Genomic DNA, 26306 nt, shown 5'->3' with positions numbered 1-26306 from the left:
AGGCCTAGATAAAAGAAAATGAACTTAAATATTTGAAAATATTTATCAAACTCTGTTTCTTCCTGTTTCCTCCCCTTCTTCAAGTATTTGAAAATCTGTCATAAATAAGAGTGTTTAGAACCCCTTTGGCTTTAGAACCATGAACAATGTATACAAAGTTATAAAAAGACAAATGATGATTTGTAGGGGAAAAAAACTTACAAAGAATCAGAAATATGTGAAGGACTGTCTAAGAGGTGATGGGTTTTCCCCACATTAGAGCTTTTAAAGCAAAAGCGGACAGACTCTTTGTCAAGTATTCACTTATGACAAGGAATCCCTTAGGAAAATGTCTTTCAACCAGGAGAAGGAGATGATTGATCATATTCCTTCCTACTCTAAATTCTGATTCTGTGAAAATAGACATGGTAGCATGAACTTGGAAAGATTAAGTCACTTAAGTTATTTTTTTTTAGGTCAAAAATAGTAAAGAGTAAAATTATAACCTGAACCCAAGTATTCTAATCTAATTCCAGTATTTTTTCCCACTATACCATGTTTCACTAATATATTTTTCAGACTTAATTGCCTGCTATTCATACATCATTTTAAAATAGCTAAAATAGATGTTTCCATTGCCTGCCTACACATGAAAAACTTAGCCTGTGTTTATGTTAAATCAAAACATCTGACCAAATCAATTAATTTAATTAAATATTGAATCCATAGATATAAATTAACTTTAAAAATGATTATATTTTATTATGTAATTAATGGCTTGACTTAATTCAACTTTTCTCCCTCTTTTATTCTTGTGGAAGAGTCAAAAATGCCATCAATAGATACGTATTTTTCTCAGCAACGTCAAGAAACAAACTTCACTGATTTTTTTCCCCCAATGAATTAACAATCAGCCGTCTTTTCATGTATAAATATAGTCTGAGTCTTTCAAATGTTTAAATTTTAATATGAATTTCTTATTTACTAGTGATAGTATGACTCAATTAATGTTTACTCAGGCAATATGAAATAACTAGAATCTTTCAGTAAAATTGTCAATTGTTGACTCAAAAATCATACTATCAACCTTGCTTAAGTAAATATGAGTTTCTATCTGAAATAGCAAATAAAAATTTGTAGATAAAACCATATTTTCAGGATATAAATTTGATTCATTTTGTTTCCTCACCCCTTCCCAAGTTCTCCCAGAATTAGAAATGTCCATCATATTGCTATCAATTGTCCACGTAATGTGTAATGTATTTATAAAGTCACTGACTGGCATATGGAATGAACTTCTTATTCTCCATTCTCTCTTCTCTCTTTCCACATTCCCCCATGGCAAACTCATTCACTACCATGATTTCAACTTCAAATGACTTTCAATCTCTATCTCTAGACTTCAAAGTTATATGAATGATTTATGATTTATGAGTTATCATTTATGATCTTACCTTCTATCTAACCTGCTCCTCATTTTTATTATCTTTATCAAGCTTCAAGGCATTCTCCTGATTCTAAAATTTGGGGATTCAAAATGTTTGAATTCACAATAGTTCATCTTATTATTTAACATACTTTAATAATTTTCTTTCTGCATTAGTTAAAAGTCCTTCTGCATATTAAACCCTAATCATTCTGTAAGTTTGTCCTTTTAACAAAACAAAAAAGATCACACCCTGATCATTTTCATAGTCATTCTTTTAATGTCTTTCTGGAATCAACTGTACAGAAGCACGACAATTCAGATTTTAAAACAGCAATTTAAAATCCAATAACAGTTATTATTTTTCCAGACAAGCTTCTCTTGCTACTCATATTTTGTTTATTTTTTATTTAGCAATGTTTTCCAGGGGTCATCTGCACTTGATGAAATCTAAGTACATCCAAAGCCTGAAGAGATCTGTTTCTTCATTTTTTTTCCTTTCTTCTTCTTTTTTTTTGTAATAATGCCATTCAAGTGCCTCTTTTAACAAATCAACTGCTTGATTTCAATCACCAGTGTTCCATTCAACTTTGCTATTTTAAGTAATCTACAGCCAAATCTATATAAGGTCAAAATTGGGACATTTTAAAGTCTTGATGAATTCAAATTTTTCTATCTGAAAAGTGTAAAAAGGCTAAACCAAATAGTAAGCTTCAATTTAACTTAATCTGGTCACTTTAAAACACTGAACTTTTTCCAAGTGGTTTTTCAGATGAACACAGTCTGAGTAGAAGAATGATAGAAGGGAAAAGCCCAGAGCTTGGAAATGAAAATTGTGGCTTTGCTACTTCCTTCTTGTGTGACCTTAAAAGATTTTTGGCTCTAGAAAGCACATGAGAAAACTTGCTCTACCTATCTCTCAGAGTCATTGGGAGGGATACCACAGATGGTAGATATGATAGTTCCTTTAAAATAAATTCACATTTTTGGGGTCATACCATCTGAGTTTTAGAGGAGGTAGCATAGTCTTGTGATTCTGGGTTCAAAACTTGGCTTTCAAATTTACTATTTGTGTGAAATTTTGCATCACATAACTTCCCTAGTCTCAGTTTCTTCAAATGTAAAGTGAAGAGTTTGGACTTAATTGCTAAGGTTCTTTTTAGCTCTAAATCTATGGTCCTGTAACACTTGCCTAATATCAGACAGCTTGGAAGTGAAAGAATAAGTATCTGTTTCTGGGTCAAATGTTCTTCACATTGATGGGAGATGGCTACTAAAAGAGAAGGAAGTCAAAGGAAAGCCTTAGGTTATGAAAATGGGAGACAGGTTGAGTGGTAGTACCACTAAAAGAAACAGTGAAAGCAGAAGAGAGGATGCTTTTAGGGCACAATATAAGCATGATTAAGCACATATTGAATTTGAGATGTCAAAGAACTTCCAAAGGTCTATAAATTATAGAAGAATTGGAACTCAGAGGATGGATTAAGTTGCAAATATCATCTGGGGAGCTCATGGGAGTGAATAAAATGATCACAGGAAAGATCATGGAATATTGGTTTATAATGGTATTCACTGTAATAGCATTTTCTGCATTCTTTTAAGCATGAGGGCACTAGGTATGCTTATTACAATTAAAATATGCAAGTTATTTAAAATATTTGACATACATAATACAATAGCAGCCACTCATCCTTTCCTCTTACTCTGAGCCAAACAGATGTGCTTTGCCTGATCCATGGTAGGGTCAGGTGATCTTTGGATTCAGGACACATTATGTTTTTGCTTAGTTAATCAAACATTAGCAACTCTGGGAGGCAAAGCACCATCAGAACAAACACCTGTATCTAATTATGGGAGTTAGGGCATGTCTATGCATTCTAGCACACACACACACACACACACACGCACACACACATGCACAAACCCTACTGCTTTCTTCTTCAATGCTATTCATGAGGCACACTCTCTATATAAAATCATTCAGCAAGCATGTTGATAATGAGATTACATGGGGTGGGGGGAAAGATCATCTCCAGAGTAATCAGGGCTGAAATTGCATAGTACTCAGCATTTTCAGACCTTCAATTTCCCTTGCTTGCTTTGAAATGAATGTACAAAAGTTTTGCAGCCAAATCTCAATTATCCCCATAACAGGGGACAAAAATAGCACAGACAATTCATTTTTCACAGAGAATCCCCAAACTCATTTGAATCAACAGTTATACTGCCAGAAATATTTTTATAGAAAGTACTAAGAATTATGATTTCTTGATATCTATCTACCATACCCAAAACACTTGAGTAGAGGTTTGAAAGTATAATAAAACTGGCAAAATACCAGCTATAGGAAAAAGAAGGGCAAAATATGAACAACCTAACAATTAGGTTGAATAACAATATACTTTTGAGACATAGAGAAATGAATGTGAATTATTTCCAATGCAATTTAAAGAGGATTGTTGTTAAATATGTAGTGAAAATCAACTGAGAATGAGAACTATAAAGTCAATTTTATGATCACTTACCTGAATGGGATGTGCTTTTACTTCCCAGCTGTGTTTCTGATTGGCTGTGGCTGACTGGTGTGATGTCCTGGCAACCTTGAATGGGTGAGTCCCTTCCTGCAGGATCTGAGCCAGATGGTTTTTCAATATTCTTCATCTCCATTTCTTCATGATGAATCCAAAGATCAGGGGGCCGTAGGTCTTTCTGACTTCCTTTCCTTTTGCCAGCACTATGGGTAGCTCGTTTCCTAGGAAAGGAGTTATAAAGATAAGCTGAAACCCATCTCTAATTGTTCTGCTCACAGAACAATTAATTCAAATCTTCCCATTAGCTGCCATCTGAGAAACAAAAGGACTCCCTGGGGTTGGCTTATGAGATCCAGGAATCAGTGAAACTTGGATTTGGCCATGTTTTTTCTCACCCACTGTAGACAAACCATATTATATATGATGCCATATTAAATCTCCAGAGGCTCATCTTTTATGCAAAGGATTTTTTCTTCAATATCACCTTCAGGCTCACCCATGAAGTGACAATAGGTTAGACCGTCACATGCCGATCCTAGGAGTTCCAGTACAAAACAGCCTCTGGCAAGTTCTCTTTAGGAGACAAATGGAATAGCTGCTTTGAAAGAATGATGGAAAGAAAAGGACAGGATTTGTGCCAAAGACTGGAACTCAAACAAGAGAAAATCTTAATGTGCCAGTGCCCCAACTGTATGCTCTATTTGGAAGCTTGCACTCAGAAGGAGAAAACAAAACAAACCAAGCCAAACAAAAAGAACCTAGTATAGAGAGAAAGTTTATAAAAGGAATTGTTTATTTTCATTACTTTGAAATATGATTATATTTTTAAAAGTTCTTTTTAAATATAAACAGCATCCTTTAAAAATGAAGATTATAAATCCTTATGTATAAAATAAAAGTAAAATAGCAAAATTTGGGGAAAGGTATGATTGTCCTTGATATCAATATTGAAAAGCTAAGGATGTTCCCTATATCAAGATTATAGATGTATCAGTAATAAATCTATTGAACAAAATCTCTTTGAGCCTAAACATATTTTCAATTTTCGTTTCCTCTTATGTACAGTGAATTCATAACATTTACCATGCAATATATAAATAATCATGAACTGAAAACTTTTTAAAAAGAATGTCAAAATTGATTTTATATGCAATTGGGAAAAGCAATATATTATTTTTAAAAATTGTACTTTATTTGTCCTAAAATACCTTTCAAGTTTAAAAGAAGTGTCTACTCATTTGAATATTTCAGAATTTGATAAACTACTCTATACTCTCCCTTTCTCTACTCATAATGCTTGTAAAACATTACCCTATCCCTACTTAATGTCTGCTTTATGATCCCTTTCCCATTCCCCCAAGCTAGAATCATATGACTTTGTACATATTAGTAGGGCTGAGGAATGCTTTGAAAAAAGTCCCAAGTTCAAATCCTAGTTGTATGATCAACTAATACAAGTCACAAACTTTTATAAGTCTTTATAAAATGATTCTGGGGCATCTCGGTGGCATAGTGGTTACTGCAGTCAGGAAGACACATCTTACTGAATTCAATCTGTGTTATCCTGGGCATGCCAATTAACCCTGTTTGCCTTAGTTTCCTTATCTGTAAAATAAGCTGGAGAAGAAAATGTCAAACCGCTTCAGTATCTCTGCCAAGAAAATTCTAAATTGAGTCACAAAGAGTCAGACATAATTGAAAAACAACTGAACAACTACAAAATTGATTCTGAAATAGCACCTGGTATACTTACTTCATAGGACTCTTATGAAAACCTAGTGAGGTATTGTATATATAGTCATTTGCATACCTCAAAATCTATATAATTATCGATATGCAAATTGATTTATATCACATATAGAAATATCAATATGTAAGTATATAAATCAATTTAAAGTATCAATTATTATTGTAGATTGCCCTCCATTCTTTAGTTATTTATATTGCCTATCTCTGAGCATAGCACTTTGCGTATGGTATATGTTGAATAAATATTTGTCCAAGTGTATTGGGACCGATCTAGCATCTTTATATCTTCCATAAAGGCAGGCATGGGAGCAGCTGCATAGATAGAATGTTAGATCTGGAGTCAGGAAAACCTGAATTCAGATTCCATCTCAGATGCCACATGATAATGAGCAAGTTCATTTAAACTTTTATTTGTCTCAGTTTTGTCAATTGAAAAAAGAGGATAATTATTGGGGATAATTATGGCACCTAGATCATAGGATTGTTGTGAGGTTCAAATTGAATAACATTTGATAACAGCACAGTGCCTGACAAATGGCATAAAACATATAAACACTTAATATCTCTCCTTCACCTCTCTTTGCCATTTCCTCCTACTTCACTCTTATGAAATTTAACAAGTACTGGGCAGGTTTGTAGATATGCCTACATCATAGTTTTGTACAATGGAAGGAGACTATTTTCTGTTTTGTTTTCAATATGATTATCTGTGGCTTTTGATTTCTTGGCTGCAGGACATCATTTTGCAAATATCATTTGGAATTTCCACAATGACTAATGGGTGCTTTTCCTAAAGCTAGCCTTTTTTTCTCCTCATACATACACATATTTATGTCATCTCTTTTTGTGGTATCCAATAACCTTATATTAAGGCTACTTTAATCAATTGGGAGGTGGCTGAACTGATTATGACATGTAAATGAAATAGGATGCTCAGAGTTTAGCAGTCATGATGGAGCTTTAAAAATAGTTGTTGACTGAATTCTCTGCCATAAGAGATAAGGAGATGGTTTTAGAGAATTCTGGGAATACTTTTATGAAATGATGCAAAATGAACAAAAGCAAAAGAAAAATTTCAAATAACACTGTGAATATGAAGAGTATTTGAAGGCTCAAGAATTCTAATTGATGCAATAATAACCAATCATAATTGTAAAGAATCAATGATGTAACATGCTACCAAATCTGACAATGAAGTGATAGACTCAGGTTAAAGTGCAGAAAAATTTTGAAAACAACCAATGTTGGACTTTGTTAGAGAGACAATAGGTATAAGTTTTACAAAGGTTTTGTGCTTCTTTTTTCCTTTTTTTTAAATTGGGGAGGAGCAATATCAGGGGGAAAATGAATGTTAATTGAAAAAAAAACTTTAAAAAAATTTAATTGTATTTTATTTTTAAAAACATAATATAAGAGTTCTTATTTCCATTTGGAGATCCTCTGTGACACCTTCCTAGTTCTTTCCAAATTTTAAGTGTTCAAATGTTCCTCAATTAACTTTGTTATATTTCTATATATATACCTGTTGAAAGCCTATTTAATTTGATCTTATGGCCTAGTAGAAAGTTATGGCCTGGCATACTACTTACATAGATTAATTGTGTATTGAACTGTAGTGACAGATTTTTATCAGAGGCAATAATCAGTATTTTATACAAAGAATTTTCCTCAAAATAATTAGCATTTATATTTGAGTTTTCAAAAATAGATTTTATGTGATTGCAATGTCATAATCTCAGTAATTCAAATAATTTGGTGGATATCAATATAAATTAGAAAAGTTGTAGAATTATAGAATACTTTTGAAGAAATATATTTTAAATTACTTTCAAGTATATTTTGTTGTTCAGTTACTTTTCAGTTGTGTTCTACTCTTTATGATCTCATTTGAGTTTTTCTCCACAAAGATATTGAAGTGGTTTGCCATTTCCTTGACCAGGCTCATTTTATAGATGGAAACTAAGGCAGGTAGGGTTAAGTGACTTTCTCAGGGTCACACAGATAGCATGTATCTGAGGCTATATTTGAATGAACAAAAATAGATCTTCCTGACTCCAGGTCTGGTACTCTAAACATTTAGCTACCTAGTACCTTTTTAAATACATACAGTATAGAAAATACAAATTAGCTAATATTTTTCTCACCAAAGTGACTTTAGAATCTGTCCAGTCTTAGAATGACAGATTAAGTTTAGAATGCTAGAGAAGATCTAATCTAACCAACATTATATTTCTTTTATATGAGAAAACTGAGGCCAGGAGAAGTTAAAGACATAGCCAAAGATATAGAACTATTTTTTTCCCTTGCTAATTGTGTTTGGCAGATCATTTCAGCTTTGTAAGTTTGTCCAGCTGCCCCATCTCTAAAATGAGAGTGTCAGACTAAAATGATGTATGTCTAAAGTCTTTTCCAGTTCTGACATCCTGATTACACAATTCTAAGTGTAGAACACATCACAAAGCTCATAGAGACTAGTAAGAATAGTGGGAAATATTCCTATCTCCACTCCCCTCATATATCTCAAGAGCCCTGAGCAGAGTAAAATTTCAAAAACCCTAGCATTTTTAAACAAATAGATCATGCAAACCTCCAAGGGTTGTTGTGATGATCAATGGGATAATGGGGGAAAGATCTTTGAAAGAGCCAAGGGAAATGTTCTCTAATTGTTCCCATTCATATAGAGCTCTTGATTCCAGGGGCTTCATTAAGACCACAGGCATGCTGTCTGTTTCAGAACTGTATTTTGTTTTCACCTGAATTATCCAGATTGTTCTAAAAGGTTTCATTGAGTGAACAAAATTTTTTAACCAAGTCACAACAAAACAACCATTCTCCCAATACCTTCTAAAAACATTATTTTTGCAATGTTAAATCCAAGAAAAGAGGCTTAAGCCAGGAATGTGCAGCTAAAGAGCAGACCAGACACAGGTGAAGTTTGATGGTAAAAGGCCTAAAAGCCAGTATTTGTATATGGGAGAAGGGAATTGGCTGGGGTGCAGAAATTTGGTGTGTATTTAGGGCAATGCAAGAATTTCTTTTTTTAATAGTTTTCTTTAGCTGGAGTTTACTTGGTGCAATGGATAGAGTGTTGGCTCTCAAGTCGGAAGGATCTGAGATTAAATGACATCTAGCTATGTGACCCTGAACAAGTCATTTAACCCTATTTGCCTTAATTTTCTCATCTGTAAAATAATTTGGAAAAGAAAATGGCTAAACTATTCCAATATTTTTGCCAAGAAAACCCCAAATGGGGTCAGTGAAGAATTGGACATGAGTGAGATGACAACAACCACCACCAATTTTTGTTTTGCTTTGTCTAAGACCATGATTGCTATTCCACTTTTTTTTTTTTTTACTTCAGTTGAAGGATAATAGATTCTTCTCCAATCCCTGATCTTTATTCTCTATTTCTCTTTCAGCTTCAAGTGTGTTTCTTGTAAACAACATATGGTTAGATTCTTATTTTTAATTCATTCTTCTAGCCACACCTCTTTTATGAGTTATTAACTGTGTTTTTCCCTCCATGCATTTTTTCCATTTATTCTTCTTTCTCTGTCTCTGTTTCTCTCTTAGTCTCGATTTCTGTCTGTCTATCTATCTATCCATCTATCTGTCTGTCTCTCACTTTTGTTTCTCCTCAAAAGCCTCTTTTGTTTTGACTATTACTTTCCTTAATTCACCTTCCCTAGCCTCTTTTTCCTATACATTTCCCTTCCTGTTTCCCCATAGGGTAAGATAGATTTATATACCCAACTGAGTAAGGTTCAAACACTATCTGATTTGCCAACCTACCACCTTCTCCTCCACCATAAAAGTTCTTCATTTTGTAACTTTTATGTGAGATAATTCCTCCTTCTTCCTCTCCCTTTCTTCTTCTCCCAACATGACTCTCTTTCTCATTCACGACCTAATTTAATTTTTTAAAAAATCATCCTATCATAGTCAACTCACAGTCATAACCTCTGTATATTCCTTGTAACTACCCTGAAATATATAAAGTTCTTAGGAGTTGCAATTTTCATCTTCCCATACAGGAAAGGAAACAGATTAGCCTTATTAATTCCCTTTGATGTTTACCTTTTTATGCTACTTTTTGAGTTTTATATTTGAAAGACAGATATTTCTATCTGGCAAGAATTCTTGAAAGTCATAATTTTAACAAAAATCTACTGTTCTTCCGGGAAAGATTATAGTCAGCTTTGCTGTTTGTAATCCACAATATCATATGCTAAATCCGTTGCTTCTCTAGTGTAGAAGCTATTAAATTTCATATGATCCTGGATGTGGCTCCATAATATTTGAACAATTTCTTTCTGACTGGTTGCAATATTTTCTATTTGATCTGCCAGCTCTGGAATTTGGCTGTAATATTCCTTCGAGTTTTCATTTTGAAAGCTGTTCCAGGAGGTGAATAGTAGACTCTTTTGATTTCTATTTTACTCTGGTTCAGGATATCTGGATGATTTCCCTCAATAATTTCTTGAAATATGTTATCTACATTCTTTTTTTGATAATGGCATTCAAGTTGTCCAATCATTCTTAAATTATCTCTCCTGAATCTATTTTCAGGTAGTTCTTTTTTCCAATGAGATACTTCACATTTTATTTTATTTTTTCATTATTTTGATTTTGTTTCTCATGGAGTCTTTGACTTCCACTTGTCCCATTCTAACTTTTAAGGCACTATTTTCTTCAGTTAGCTTTTGTATCTCTTTCTCCATTTGGCAAATTCTGCTTTTGTAAGGAATTTTCTTCACTATGTTTTTGTATTTTACTAATTTATCAATTCTGTTTTTTAAAGTATAATTTTCTTCAGTAATTTTCTTGTGTCTTTTTTACAAGCAGTTGCTTGTATTTAGTTTTCTTGTGACACTTTCATTTCTTTTACTATTTTTCCTCTATTTCCTCTTATTTGATTTTAAAATCCTTTTTTTGATAACTTCCAGGAATTTTTGTTGGGCTTATGACCAATTAACATTTTTTCTTTGGAGCTTTATTTGTAATTGATTTGTCATCATTTTCTTCTGGGTTTGTGTCTTAATTTCCCCCTTTATTTTAGTTTCTTGTTATGTTCAAGTTTTTTTTTTTTGTTGTTGTTGTTGTTGTTATTTGTTTGCTTCTTTTTCAAACTTGTTTCTTGACTTTTTACTTTATGTAAAGGTTAAGCTCTGTTTCTCAGGTGGAGGGAGTACTGTCCCAAGCTTCAGCCCTTTCCTGCTGCTGTTTTCAGAAATGGCCCAGGGTGGCCTATTGGTTTTTGGTGCTTCCAACGTGGAATGATCTAAGGAGAGTATGGTCACTGTTCTCCCGACTTCTGGTATGATTTTTATTCATCAAGGGACTTGTTCTCTTGTAACCACTAGCACTCATTCTCTTCTTGGTTCTGGGACTATGACCACATCCTCTGCTCTACTGAAGTTCCTGCTCCTCTCTACCTTGGAATGGAGAGCAAGATCCCTGCTCCCTTATGAGCAATGATAAACACTATTATTTACCCTGGAATATTGATTAAGTCTCTGGTCCAATAGAATCACAACTATTGCTCCTTTTGGCTCTGAAACTGAGAACTGGAATGGTGTATTGGAAATACAATAGGGTCTTTAAACCAGTACTGGAAAAGGATCCTCTGCAATCTCCTTCTTACTAGTTGTCTGAACCTCTCATCATCCATGGACTGAGAACTATAAAAAATATTGTGGCGCACAATATTGCAATTGCTGCTACACAATATTCAATGAAGCATTTTGGTCCAGTCATCATTTTGGTAACCTTTCTTGCTAACCTATTAAGCTGTCTTGTGGTGAAAAACATTTTTTTTACCTTGGCATTTTGTGGTTCTGCTCTTTCAGAATTTACTTTGAGGTATTATTTTAGAGTTGTTTGGAGAGGAATTTGAGAGAGTTTGGCTGAGTGCATCTCTGCCATGTTGGCTCTATTTCTCCAAACAATTTTTTAAAACAAAAATTTCACTAAACACATTTATGACAACACAATAAAACAACATCTGTAGGATACTGACAAAATTGTATGTAGAGGACATTTTACATCTTTAAACATATGCATCATTAAAAGAACAAAAAAGCCAATCAATGCATTGAATGTAGGATTAAAATAAAACAGAAAAACGATCAATTAAAAATCCTTAATTAAACACCAAAATAGAAATCCTTCAAAGGAGAGAGTAAAAAAATTATACAAAAATGTTGAACTAGTAAAAAATCCAACTAGGAGCTGACTTTATGAAAAAAAATAGATAAACCATTAGTTAATTTGATGTTCAAAAGAAAAACAAATTACCAGCATTACATTGAAAAAGTTGAATATGCAACCAATAAAAATGAAGTTAAAGCAATTATTAGGAACCATTTTACCAAGTTATAGGTCAATAAAACTGACAGTTTAAATGAAATGTATGCATATTTACAAAAACTCAAATTGTTCAGATTAAAAGAGGTAGAAATTGAATGCTTAATCCCTTCCAAGAAAAAAGAAATTGAATATGTCATAAAGAATACAACTATATTTTTGGCATAAGAACACTTGTTCTATCTGCTCCTCCATGAACTGAGAGAACATGATACTGAGATTTTTCCAGATTAGTTTGAAATAGAGAAGTTTGGAAGGGAAGAACTCTCGTATTCCATGTGAATTAATGTAATGTCTTTTACTTGCTTATTAAGAGGAAAATGAAAGGACTTTTGAAACCATGCTGAAGCTTCTAAGGTCAGGGATTATCATTATTTATTATTATTATTATTATTATTATTATTATTATTATTATTATTATTATTACTCATTTTGCCAATGCTTAACATGGTGTCTTGATGACAGGTCATAAATATATTTGTTGAATTGAAGTCTTCTGACTTCTGAGAAAATAGGGCACGAATGGCAGATAGAACATTTAGGTACTTTTTTTTTAAAAGGTACTCATTTAAAAGGGAGGCTGTCAGTAACATTTTGTGCTCTTCCATATTCATATGTGTCGTTCTTACTTGCAACTCAGAGATTGTTATATCTGCTATATCTCTCTTGTTGTGAGGCTCTAATGAGGTGTGGTGATTAAAAAGTTCTTTGGAAACCTTCAAACCCTATGTCACCTTCCTTTCTGCTTCTTTTCCTACAGAGTTCCTTCCTCTACCCACTCTTGTTTCCTTAGGTGGACTTGTGCTTCTTTCCCTTAGGAACTTTAATATCACAGCAAAGTTGATACATATTCATAATTTTCTTGGGATTGTAAGAATTATAGTGTCTCAGCTGGGTAAACGTAGTAATAGCCCAATAGCACCTTTCTTCAAATCACTGTAAGTTATATTATTGCTTTTCTTAAAACAACCCTTTGAGCCAAATTATATAAGGATTACTATACACATTTTACACTTTAAGAAACTGAGGCTTAGAGGGTCCATTTAAAAAGAGATTGCTAGTTTTGAGAGCAAATCTATTATTGCTAACAACAGGGTCAGTGTTTTTTGCACTCCACCATACTGCCTCATTAACTCAAAGAAATATGTTGCTATTTGGGACAGGTGATTATAATTTTTGTTGTTCTTCAGAAATCTATTTACATACTGGTAAAGTCCCTAGTCTAAAAGGGCTGGAGTTTCTACATTATCTTTTTTGAGAGCTTGTACTACTGCCTTGTACTAAAATATCTCAAGAAATATCTATTTGACACTGTTTTTATTCTAATGTAATCATTAACATTTGTCCATTTGTCCAAATATGCTGCTATATGCTAATGTCTGCTATAATAGACAGATGATAACATTTTACAAAGTTCACATAGGTTAACATCTCTCTTGTGGCCTGAGAAAAAGACTTTTCCTAATCTAAAATAATAAATGCAAGAAAAAAAAAAGAAAAACCTAGTTTCTATGAGGGAAAACCTACCCCTTTAGAGCAATTATAGGACATATACAGTTTTTTACAAAGGAAGGAGGGGACTTGGGGTGAACTTGAATTCATCTTTTCATCCTTCAAACCAACCTGTTATGAATGAAAACTTTCCTTTGATTCCGAGTGCATTAAGTCATCCAACTATGCTCTAGACAATTTTAGATATCCCCTTATATAAAGGGCAAATTAAAATTTCTCCAAGTGTCTTTGCTTCATATATGATCCTCTTTAGAGGTTTGGGAAAATTTCTTCTGGGTCTCTATGACAAAGGGTGGCCAGAATTTACACTAATGTACTATGCCATTTTAAGGGAAATCCAAATAGAGTTTACAATTCACCCCACATCAGGACAAGCAGGTTAACTTTAAAATATAAATGGAAACAACTTCAAAGTGGTATGGGATTCCCCCAAATGATTAAGTGTTTGTGACTGATTACTCATAGTTTCCAGGCCAGTTTCCCATGAATCTGTTGTCAATAAGTATTCAAACATTCTCTCTGGACTCATGTTGCAAATAATGCAAATATTCTAAAATTAATTAAAAATAAAAGATGGATCTTTATGAACTATCACTATATTCTATGCAAATTTAGGTACTTGTATGTCAGAGATCCACAATCCATACAGCTCTTAGCCTCAGTACCTGTAATAGGTATAGTCATTATGACAAATGTTATGACTTTAAAGAAAACATAACTAAAAATTGCTTACTTTATAATTTCAATCTAAAACAAGAGGGAGAAATAGCCTGAATTTTAGGGTAACCAATAACAAAACTCCTGAACGGAGAATCTTTCTAGTGAGTCTTCACAAATGCCATCATATTTATCTCAGATGAAGCTCTCATATATGAGGTTAAGAAGTTTGTTGAGTCTTCATTAGGTATCAGAATTAATAGGATATGAAGTAATAGACTGATTAGCTTTACCTATCTATTTTGGATTGACATACTTGTTTGATATTGGAAAAATACAACTACATATTATAGTTACTAAATCATTGCAATTTTTTTTTCTTGCCTTTAATGCTTTCTGGAAATCTTCAGCCCTTTGTCATTCTCATTTATAACTCTTGTGACTATATGGCAAACTGTCTGTATGCAAAGCCTTGTCTATTTATTTGTTGTTTAGTCGCTAGAGACTTTTGAATAAAGCCTTATTTATTTGTATTGACTTTTGACATTCTGTGGAGATGAAATTAGACTACTTATTTGCCTTTGATTTACAATTAATGGTTCTTGCCAAAGCTGAAATGCAAATAGAGGTTCCTTACAAATGTTGCTTCTGACAGAGACTGAAGAAGAATTTAATTACCATCTGGAAGCCACATAAGGTATGTGTCATACCAAGAAATCAAGAATAGACACATCTGAGCAAAAGGACCTAAGTTAGCATAATCCTTACTTTTTACTTTGCCAAAAATTAATAATATGCCATCCCCATTCTTACTTCTAGACAGTTTCCTTTTCCTTGCCAACCAACCACCTGCCTAGTTATTGTTGTTGATAGCTAACTTATGACCATTCCTTTCTCAGATAATGGATGAAAAACACAGCTTGATTTATGTACATTTTCAGCTTTATTAACACTGTTATCCTCTATTTACCCTACATGTTGGCAAATTGTACCACATTCTCGGGGTCTTAATCTTTCCTATCTCCATGGCTTTTCCCCTATTATTTGGAGTTGAATATGCCATCTCTAAATAGAAACAATGCTCATCCAATTCTAACCTCTTCCCATAGCCTTTCTGAATACATCAAGCTGAAAGCTATCTTCCTTTTCCTGAGCTCTAATAGCACTTTGTTTCTTCCTTCTCTTATGAATGTACCTTAACTGTATTTGTAAACATACTTATCATAGAATTTTAGAATTGGAAAGGATATCAATAGCCATCTATTCTAATGTATACTAAAAACTCTCATGATACTATATTAAAAATGGTTATTTCTTCTTGTATTTAAAGACCTCTAATGAGATTGACTACATTTCTTTAGGGACTCCAATCAACCTACTTTTAGATAGTTCCAATTCTTAGAACTTATTCCTGAAGTAAAGCTTAAATTTTCTTCTTTCCAGCTTCAACCCACCATCTCTGCTCCTCAAATGATATGAACAGTCAGTTTTATTCTGAATATATTTCACTCAATGTATTTGCCATACAAAATACTGGGTGTTTTATTCATTTCAATGTCATTTTAAACTTATTTATTTATAACTTTATTATACTTGATCCCCTCTACTAGATTTAAAGATTTATGTGAGGATGATCTATTTATCACTCACACTTTTATTCCCTTTATTCTTTGGTTCAGTGCCTTACCCAGAATAGGTACTAAATAAATGTTTGTTGAAGAAAATTGAAATAACATAGAAGGGAGTAACAAGATAAATAATGGAAGAAATGGTTGTTGTTAAGTCATTTTTAATCATGTCCACTTCCATAACTCCATTTGGGATTTTTTTGGGCAGAGATACTGGAGTGGTTTGCCATTTTTTTCCTCCGGTTCCTTTTGTAGATCAGGAAACTGAGGCAAACAGGAGTAAGTGTCTTACTCATTGTCACAGCTAGTATGTATCTAAGGCCAGATTTGGACTCAGGAAAGGGAATCTTCCTTACTCCATGTTTCACTGTGTTACTTAGCTTGTATCAAATTAGAAATTGCCATGTTTCTTAAGAAAGAGTACTAAAGGATCAGCCAATACTGTGCTCACTGAAATGACCTAAAATGATGATACATTCCAAATATGGACCCAAAATCTTCTATTTACATCAAATAAAAAGATCCTTCTAAAGTAAACTGCAGATATATAGCACAACATCTAGGATAAGGATATCATTGTGGGAGAAGTGCTCACTTATTTTTTGAAGTTAGTAGACAGATCCTTAATTTCATTGAATAACTTCATTATTATTATATATTATGGAACAGGAAAAAAAGACAGAATGAAGGAGACAGATAAGGAAGTTTGTGAGTCAATTTTCTTAGCAAAGATGTCAAATCATTATGGAATAGACAATATTCTGTGTTTTTTTTCCACACCTAATCCCAAAGGTAGATATATTTTATCTGATTTATTTATTATATCTATAGAAAGATATGGATATAACAATTTTTAGTTTCTCTGCATGTGCTTTCCCCTGTTCTAAGATATCAACCCAAGTTCATCTCAAGCCAATCAGCCAGGACTGAATCCTTTCAATTTTGAAAAAAAAATTGGACTTATTTACAAAATATCTATATTATACTTTGGAGAGGAAGTACTCCACAGTGTACTGTAAGATGATTTTAGAGCCAGGACATTCTGAACATAATTCCTAATTCTAACCCATACTATATATTTCACCTGGGACAAAATAATAACCCTCCCCGTGCCCCAATAAACTTTCTAAGACAGTACATTACAATGGAAAGAGCACTGCCTCTGGAGTCAGTACACCTGGATTCAAATCTTCCCTCTAAAGCTTACTGCCACTGTGACTTTGGGCAAACCTTCCAGTCCTTCTATTTCTGCATCAGTAAAAAGAAGTGGGACTAGATGATTTCTATGGTCCTATCCAACTTCAGATTTCATATTTTGGAGTTGCAGAACAATGACTAAACCTGCTCTAGTAAAGAGAATTCTCTTGCTAAGAATTTCCTACATCAATAAAATCATAAATCTGGACAAAATGTTACACTTAAAAAGATTGAATAGTTTATATACCAGCTTTCTTAAACTGTAATTTGTGATCTTACATGGGAATCTCATAACCAAATGCTCATTTATTATCAGTAAATGTTTGATTTGTATATCTATAAACCTAGAAATTTCTTGGGTGAAAAGGGGTCATGAATGGAAAAACTTTTAGAGAAAAATTGAAGGAGTGTCAGTTCAGGTTGATTACTCATGCTCATAAATGCTTTCTCACGTGCTAGGAAACTATCTCAGGGTGAAAGTGACAGAAATTTAGAGTTTAAGAAGATTCTAATATTATGCTTGTGTGGCTCTGTTTAATTCCATTGGATATTCTTTGCTTGGAAAGAAAAATGAAAGATGATCCTCATAGTCAGGTACATAGGATGAGTATGACAGGTAGCATAGTAAGTAGCTGGGTGACACAAGGAATAGAATACTCTACTTCAGTTTGGGAAGACCTGATTTCAACTCTTGTCTGAAGCACTAACTTACTATTTATTTGACTCAATTTCCCATTCATAAAATGGTAATAAAAATAGAATCTTCCTGGTAGGATTTTTTTTTTTTTGGTGAGGATTGAATAAGATAATACATGGGAAGCATTTTGCAAAAATTAAAGTGCTCTATGAATGCTAGTTGCTACATTGATGATGATGTATTTGTTTTACAGGTATGTTGTTAAAAACAAAATATGATTAATATGATTATACAAAAGGACCCATCTATCAGGGTCCCTCCCCATCTTGCTTTCCAGCTTTCACCTACTTTCTCTGCTGGGCTGAAGAGCGTCTGGTGCATATCACAGCTACAATCACCACCACCAATACTGTGATGACCCCAACAGTGACGACGATGATCACAAGCAAATTGCTGTTCTTCTGAGGAGTGACGCTGCCATGTGGGGGATGCATTTGTCCTATCGGTGGCTCTGGAAGAAGACAAAAATACAATGTTCGGTACCCGTGGAAGTCAAATCCTACTAGGATCAATCAGGTAACTATGACTAATTATATAAATAAAATTTCTAAAGTGGAGTGGGAAAAAATAATCTCAGAGGAAATGGCTAAATTGCTGTCATTAAGTAGGAAAGAAGGAAAATGAATGTTACTTAGTTCCACAGAAATTATTCTGTGATGTAAATCAAAGGTCATGGTTTATGAGGAATATCTTACTTATTTGATGCTTCCAAAGATAAATTATTTGACACCCTGTACTCACAATTTACTTCCCTCCCCTCCTTAAGAAACCATCTTTAAAGCACATATAATTTATAATCTGTCAAGAGTGTATGAATTCTACTTAAAAAGCAGTCACTGGGTTCAGGATGGTGTCATAAAGTACAAGATATTGATGTTGCTGAGTGCTGCATCATGATAACATTGTAGGAAATATTTAAAGAATAATGAATGAAGAGTAGGGCTTTTCAAGAGGATTAATGCATAACTTGGGGAGGCTGATGGCCCTTGCTGAAGCTGCTTTTAATCCCAGTTGGTGATTAATTTCCAAGGAATATTCTATACTAGGTAATTATTGCCAGGTATATAGCTTTTCATTTACTTTAGAAAGCATTTCTAAACAGCCAATTCCCCAAACATTAACTGAGAGATTGCTTAAATTAGTTCAAAGTCTCCCACCTTGATTAAAAATCACTACACTTGAGTTATGAACTAATCCTATTGCATATATAGAGGGTTCAGAAATAAAGACCAAAAGAAATGAAAGTTAAACTCCTCTTATAACTATATCTATCAATCTCACCTTTGTCTTCACACTGAAAAACTCAATATGTAATAATTTTTATATTTTATAGGGCTCTGCCTTAAGAAAGATAAAATGGTTTTTAATTTTAAAGATAAAATGGTTGATCCATTATTCAGTGAAAAAAAGATGGGAAGAAAAGGAAAAAACAAAAACAAAATATCTTATGATATGTCTTGAATCTCAGGAAATAAGGCTCATTAAAATTTTAAGTCATATTTTTCTCTAAAGGATCTCAGCTACAAATGAAACATTTCCTCCAGCATTATTAGTCAGGAATGATCATGGAACAGAAGTTATAACTTTCTTAATTATAAATTTGAATCTGCTCTCTAAAATATTATTTGTTGAAGTAATTTCATCATGCCCTCTTTGATTAATACCTTGATTTGTTTAATAAATTGAACTTTTGATGATAACTAACAAAAGAACTGTGACTCCCACTGTTTATGTGAATTCATATCCAACAATTACTTCTAAACTGACACTGAACAATTTGATTAGAGTAGAATCTGACAATGTAGGTATTTCAAGTGTTTGCAAAAAGTGAAAATAAATAAATGAAAAATCACACACACACATATTTCCCCCCTGTAAGCATGGTAAGCCCAAATCATGGGAGATTCATCTCACCTTTCTTATGGCACAGGAAGATATTATACTTCCTGTCAGAAAGCAAGGAGTTTGTATAAGCATAATAATAATATATTAGTGCCAGAAAAAAAGATGAGAAAATATACCTCCCTCTTTCTTTGCAAAGTTATATATGTGTGGATATTGTTGTGAAACACTGTGCATATTATCAAACTGAGTTGATATTTAATTTGTTTGTTGAACTGCTTTTTTATTTGCTCTTTTCTTTTCATTCTTTGTTCCAATGGATAAATCACTGGAGATTAAAAGAGGAAAGCATATAATCAGGTGGGTATATAAAAGCAAAGATATCAATGAAAAATATTTTTTTAGAAAAAATTAACTAGGGAAAACTCAAGGATGCCAAGGCTTATGTTATATATCTTTGGTTCCAGACTTTTATGGTTATACATAAATATAAGTATCAGTTTTAAAGATAGTATGAAAAGTTCTTCACAAAAATGGATATCCCATTTCAAAGGGGAAAAGATAATCAAGAAAATATGAACTTTATGCAGAAAAGACTGGGAAGGTCATAAGTGATACTGTCTTCAGCTAAAGTTAAGTAAGCCAAATTCCTGCTCAAACAATAAGAAATTTATGATTCCACAAAATTAGGTTATAATAATTAAAAATCCTGGCAGATGTCTGACTCCAGTAGGGTCAAGGTTGATAATGAATTCTGGATTTGAAATTAATGAATCAAAACAAGACCGATAATGAATGTTCTCCACCTTGATGATTTCATCACCTCCCATGGGTTTAAATATCATTTGTAGTCAGATGATTTCCACATTTATACATTTGACCCTATTGTCTCTCCTGAATTCTAGATGTTCCTCATCCCTTTTTCAACTGAACCTTGGACATTTTTGGATATTTTGTCATTATCTTAAGCCAACATTCTCCAAATAGAACTGGTTATCTTCCGCACTAAATCTTATCTATTTTATGACTCAGCTTCACAGATATCTCCCACATCCCCATAGCACATTTTACCTCTGCATCTCCAAACTTCTCTATTTATCTTGTCACCCAGGTTCTTAGCTGAAGAGACACCTTGGGCCTTTCTCCCATTATCCCATTCTCCCACGTCAAAAACAGTTGCCCTGTGGATCTCACCCTGCACCTACAATATGACTTTCTTTCAAAGGAACACAAAAACAAATCATGCTACATTGAAGTGGCAATTACACATCCAATTCAGGCTCTCAGCACTTCTTGCCAAGGGTTACTATCCTAATAGTGAAAAACAAAACAAAGCAAAACAAAACAATGACCTCCTATTAGATCATCCTACTTTTACTATCTCCCTTCTCCAATTCATCTTCTACATATGGGCCAAACCATCTTTCTAATGCACATGTCTGATCTCCAAAAACCCATTCAGTTACTTTCCATAGCCTCTAGGATAAACTCCTCTGTCTGACATTTAAGCAAGGCCCTTCAAAATTTGGCTCATTTCTACTCTTACTTCACACTATCTCTTTTCACAAACCATATGCTTCAGCCAAACTGGACCACCTACAAACTGTTTCTATACCCAATATCCAAACTCTCTTCTCCACTTGTGCATATGGGCTACTCTCTATACTTAGACCATATTTCTCTCTTTGGCCACTTCATCTCAGATTCTCAGAATCCTTGTGTTCCTTGAGACTCAACTCTGATGGCCCACCCTTTCTGAAGCCTTCCATAAATGAACTCTCTTTGTTACTAGTACTTTTCCTCTTCTCAAATTGCACAGAGTTGTACTTTTTTTGTATTATATTTTTCCAGTAGAATGGAAATTTCTTGAGGGGAAGGAGTATTATCTTTTGTCCTTTCTTTTATTTCTTTTTTGGCACCTCCAATTTTTAACAGAGTGCCAAAAATATCATAAACACTTGGAGGATTTATCCCTTTTGATATTTTATTCTTGAATATCCTTTTTATATAATTTGATAAATTAATAAAGAATTGTGATTTCATAAAAAATAATTGAACTCTTATTTTAAAGGTAAAGTAATCAAGAAACCATTTTTCAAAGTGACATGAAGATTCAGTTACTTTTTTTCTTTCTTTTTAATGATTTAGACATAAATGGTGATATTGTAAAAGATTCAGTTATTCTTAATGCCATTGGTTACATTTCTATATGATCATCAGAAAGTTGTCTATGGATTTAAGTCAAAAGCAAGATTTGAAATTGTCCTTATTTCAGTAAAACACTGTATTCATGATGCCACAGCCATTTATAGGCTTTCAAAGCACTTTTATTTACATCGTCACATTTAATTTTTACAAAACACATCTAGTTAAATAAAGGAGGTAATGCTCCATTATTATAAATTGGTAAATCAGAACACAAAGAGGCTGATGATATTGCTGATGATTAGCAACTCAAACCAGACTTAGGAGTCAGGGGTCCTAATTTCTCAGTTCAGTTCTCATAATTATATGATGCTATTTTTAGACTGACATAGATGTCTATTAAACCAGTTACCTAAAAAAATGAATCCAGAAAATTATATCACCAAGTCTATAGAAAGATCTGACCTTCTACTAGAGGGTTAAAATTTTAATACCCTAGTTCTGCTCTCCTTAAATTTTGTCTCTTTATTTTTAGTTTTGGGTCTTCTTGACTTCCCAAACCTGGAAACTTCTTGACAAATCCATGACTCCTTGAGTACAAATATAATGATTGATTGGAAGATGAAAGAAATAAAAAAGCAAGATATACCTTGTATATTATTTTGCTTCTGTTTTATTTTTCAAGGCAAATGGCCTTTGAACTGAGAGTGATAGAATGAAAATGTTTAGCAGCAAGTGGCAACCCAAAAAAAGCAATGAGATAAACATGCAGTAGAGTTGACCTTGCTGAGTCAGCAAGTCTATGAGCTATTTCCTAAAATAGTGAGCAAAAGAAAAATGCCAGCTATGATTGCTGAGCCATTGGAACGGACTCTGTTCCAGTGAATATAGAATATAGAAATAACCTTGGTTCTGGAGAAAGAACACTGATGCTTATTACATGTGTGACCTTAGATAAGTCATTCTTCCTAAACCTTTTTCCTCATTTGTAAGATGAGGGATTTGTACTAAATGACCCATGGATCCCTTCTTTTTCTAGCGTGATCTTATGGTTAGAAAAGGGTAACAATTTTTTTTTTAATTTTCAAAAAGGGGAAACAATATATGTTATAAACCATAGACCCATGACCTTGATTTCTATAACCCATCATTAAGCAAATGACACATGAATACTTATGACTGGAGGCAGTGTTCATTAAAATCCAATATGGTTCATCAAGAATGACTCATGTAGAACTAATATAATTTTCTTTATTTTGACAAGGTAACTTGAGTTGCACATTTGGGAAATGATATAGACACATAATACTTAGACTTCTGTAAAGTAGTTTCATGGTATGCTTGCATAAAGCATTGTGAATCTTACCTCCTTTAGTATAATGCAATTCTTGTAATGGAAGAGTCTGTTTCTTTTTTTTTTTTTCTTTCTTTATATCCCTTGTACCTAGCATGGGGCCTATCTCATTCCAAGTGATTAATAAATGCTTTTGTGATTAAGTGAACTCATCAATTCCCATGATTTCAATTAACATCTTTATACAGGTGATTCCCAGGTCTATTAATCCAACTTTAATTCCCCCCCCCCCCAGACCTCACATCATATCTTGAACTCCATGTGTCCAGAACAGAAATTATTTATTTATTATTTTTTTCTTTAAATCCTTCCCTTCTTCCCAACTTCCTTATGAACATGAAGAGTACCGTTATCCTTCCAGGTCCTTCTAGTCACTGAGGCCTGCAACCCAGGTGTCATCCTTCATTTGATATATCCAATTTATTGCCCATTCTTGCTTTTTCTGTCTTCACAACATTTTTCACTTCTGCCATTACCTAGTTTATCTCCTCTTAAATGGACTGATGAAACATCTTTCTATAGTACTCAGTTTCTATGCTTTATCTTTTTTCTTTTTAATCAACTTATACTTAAGAGTCAAAGTGATTCTTTCCCCCAATCCATATATCTGACCCTGTCATTTTCCTGCTCTGGAATCAAATACAAAGCCTTCTGTTCAATATTTAGGACTCTTCATAACCTAATATCTTCTCAATTTCCAAGCTTCTTCCCTTCATTCCTCACCATGCAGTCTACAATCTAGCCACAATGGTCCACTTGCTACTCCTCACACATCATACTCTATCTCCCATTTCTGTGCCTTTGCTATTCATCATGCTAGAAAAGTTCTGATCTGAAATTTGCAGCCTTTTGTTCTTCTTAGATCCTTGAGATGCTTAATTCATGATCCAACTCCACAGAAGGTCTTTGAAATTGCCTTTAACCACCAGCTTTCATTTTTTATGTGCTTTTCTCCCATTAAAAAGCAAGCTCCTTGAGAGCAGTGTTGCTGCTGCTTTGTATGCTCAGTGTTTAGCATAATGATTAGCATGGATTAATACTTAATAAATGTTGGTTGATTTACCACTTGGTTTATTGTCTATATTATATCAAATTGAGGCTAAGATGGAGAAATATGGGTTGGATAATAGCATATTTAGGAATATTTAGACTGGTTACACAAATGGGCCTAAATAATAATAATAATAATAATAATAATAATAATAATAATAATAGTTTATGTATTAAAGTTTGAAACAGACTTTATATATCCATGTCATTTCACTCAAGTCTCACAAGATTTACCCATGATATACCAATTCAACAAATTAAGAAACTGATTTGGATAATTTCACCTTCTCTGGATTATACAAGTAATGTTCCAGAGGTGAGGTTAGAATATTGTTTTTCTGACCCCAAGTCTAAAATGCTGTCCATTGTACCATACTGCTTTCTCCATAGTAGCCAGAGTAAAGTCATTTCTCCAAAGTGGCTGTCAATCTGGAGAAATGTTTCAGAAATATATAGGTGTGTAATACTTAGATACTTAATACTTAGCAAGATAGATCACTGATCTTGTATATCCCTTGTCAAGAATATAACCCTGATTTTATTCAGCTCAACATTTCATCGATGACTTGAATTAAAACATTGATAATATGCTTATGAAAATACTATTTGAATTTGAAGGGATACTTAAACATAATCTTTATTATCATCTTCATTATTATTATTTTAGAATCTAGATTTTAAAAAAACAACTCCATAGGACAAAACATTGGGTCAAGTCAACTGTTCTAAAATTAAAAAACAAATATCTGTAAAATTCTACTCTTCAGTTAAAAAAAACAAAACAAATGTACAAACATGATATAGGGGAGATTTTAATTGGCATCCTTATTCAATATGAATAAATGGTGTGACATGAGAGACAAAAGTAAATGCTACCCTAAGCTATACATTCAGAAAGGGAGAAGTAATAAATTCGCCTATACTTTGCACTGCTCAGTCAACATAAGGAGTAACATGCTCAATTCTCACCATATTTTTAGAAAGACATAAAAAATGTTGAGACTGGGAAGAAGAGGTTCATGGGATGATAAAAATGCGGAAGAATATGCTATATAATGGCAGAAAGAACTGGGTATCTTTAGCCTGGAAAATACTTAAAGCAAATATGGTAATTATCTTCAAATATTAGAAAAGCTGTAACATGGGAGGTGAGTAGTGGTAGTGGAAGGATGAGGATTGTTCTTTCTGGATCCTTAAGGAAGAACAAAGAACAAATGTTGAAAGTTACATAGTTAGAATTCATCTTAGGGTAAAGAAATCCTTTCGAAATATTAGAATGATTAGAAAGGAGAATTGATTGACCTGGGAGGTAACAGTTCCTCGGTTTTAAGGGTCTTCAAGTAGAGGCTGATTAAGTTCTAAAATGGGAAGTCAATTGGTCAAGTATAATTAGGATTCCTTGATCCCTGAAACCCCTTCTACTTCTTGGATTATGTGACAGCATTCCAAGATTGGTATATCATGGACATGTCCTAGACAGAACAAATTTGGATTTCAGTAAAACATTTTACAAAATGTCTCATTCAATCTTCATGGATAAGGTGGGGGGGGGGAAATGTGAATTATATTACAGAATACACAGATGGATTTAAAACTGGACTTAAAGAGATTAATGTCAACCCAGAGGGAAATTTCTAGTCAGGGTCATAGAGAGCTGTCCTTGGGTCTATTCTGGTTAACTTTTAAGAGGTGATTTGGTTGGAGACATGTGTGACATGCTTATCAAGTATGTGAATGACATCAAGTTAGAATGATAGAGTCAGCATTCAAAAATAGTTTGAAAGGGTAAAATGATGGGTCAAACTCAATAAGAAATATGCCGTAAGGGCAAATATAAAATCCTACATTTGAATGAAAAATAATAAACTGCAGAAGATGACTAGTTAAGAGTTCATTTGGAGGAGACCTGGGCAAGCTGAAAATGGGTCACCTGTGTGATATGGCAGCCATAAAAAGCTCTGTGATGCTAGACTGCATAAAGAGAAACTTCACACCCAGACTAAGGGAGCTAATGATGGGTTTTTTGTCCATTTTCTACTGAGCTTTTAGAAATGAATTCATTTGGGTTAAATAGATATATACAAATTCCAATCATTTTTTGAAGTCTGAAGGGCAATGTGATAACTATTTCTTTCCATGCTGAGTTTTGCACTCTCTGTCTCTCTCTCTCTCT

General features: G+C 33.4%; 1 protein-coding gene across 3 annotated transcripts in view; it reads right to left on the bottom strand.

The window, feature by feature from the left end:
- DCC (DCC netrin 1 receptor) overlaps positions 1-26306 on the bottom strand; it is a 1370610-nt gene that overhangs the window by 53008 nt on the left and 1291296 nt on the right. For all 3 annotated transcript variants that reach the window (XM_074279384.1, XM_074279385.1, XM_074279386.1), the window contains exons 23-24: positions 18031-18193; positions 3931-4157 (exon numbers count right to left, since the gene is read on the bottom strand). In XM_074279384.1, the coding sequence (XP_074135485.1) occupies positions 3931-4157; positions 18031-18193 (390 nt within the window). The remainder of the gene's footprint in view (positions 1-3930; positions 4158-18030; positions 18194-26306) is intronic.

This window comes from Sminthopsis crassicaudata, chromosome 1 (genome assembly GCF_048593235.1).
Source record: "Sminthopsis crassicaudata isolate SCR6 chromosome 1, ASM4859323v1, whole genome shotgun sequence".
Taxonomy (NCBI): Eukaryota; Metazoa; Chordata; class Mammalia; order Dasyuromorphia; family Dasyuridae; genus Sminthopsis; species Sminthopsis crassicaudata.
Note: the sequence above shows the minus strand (reverse complement) of the source record. Positions and strands in the feature narration are given on the sequence as shown.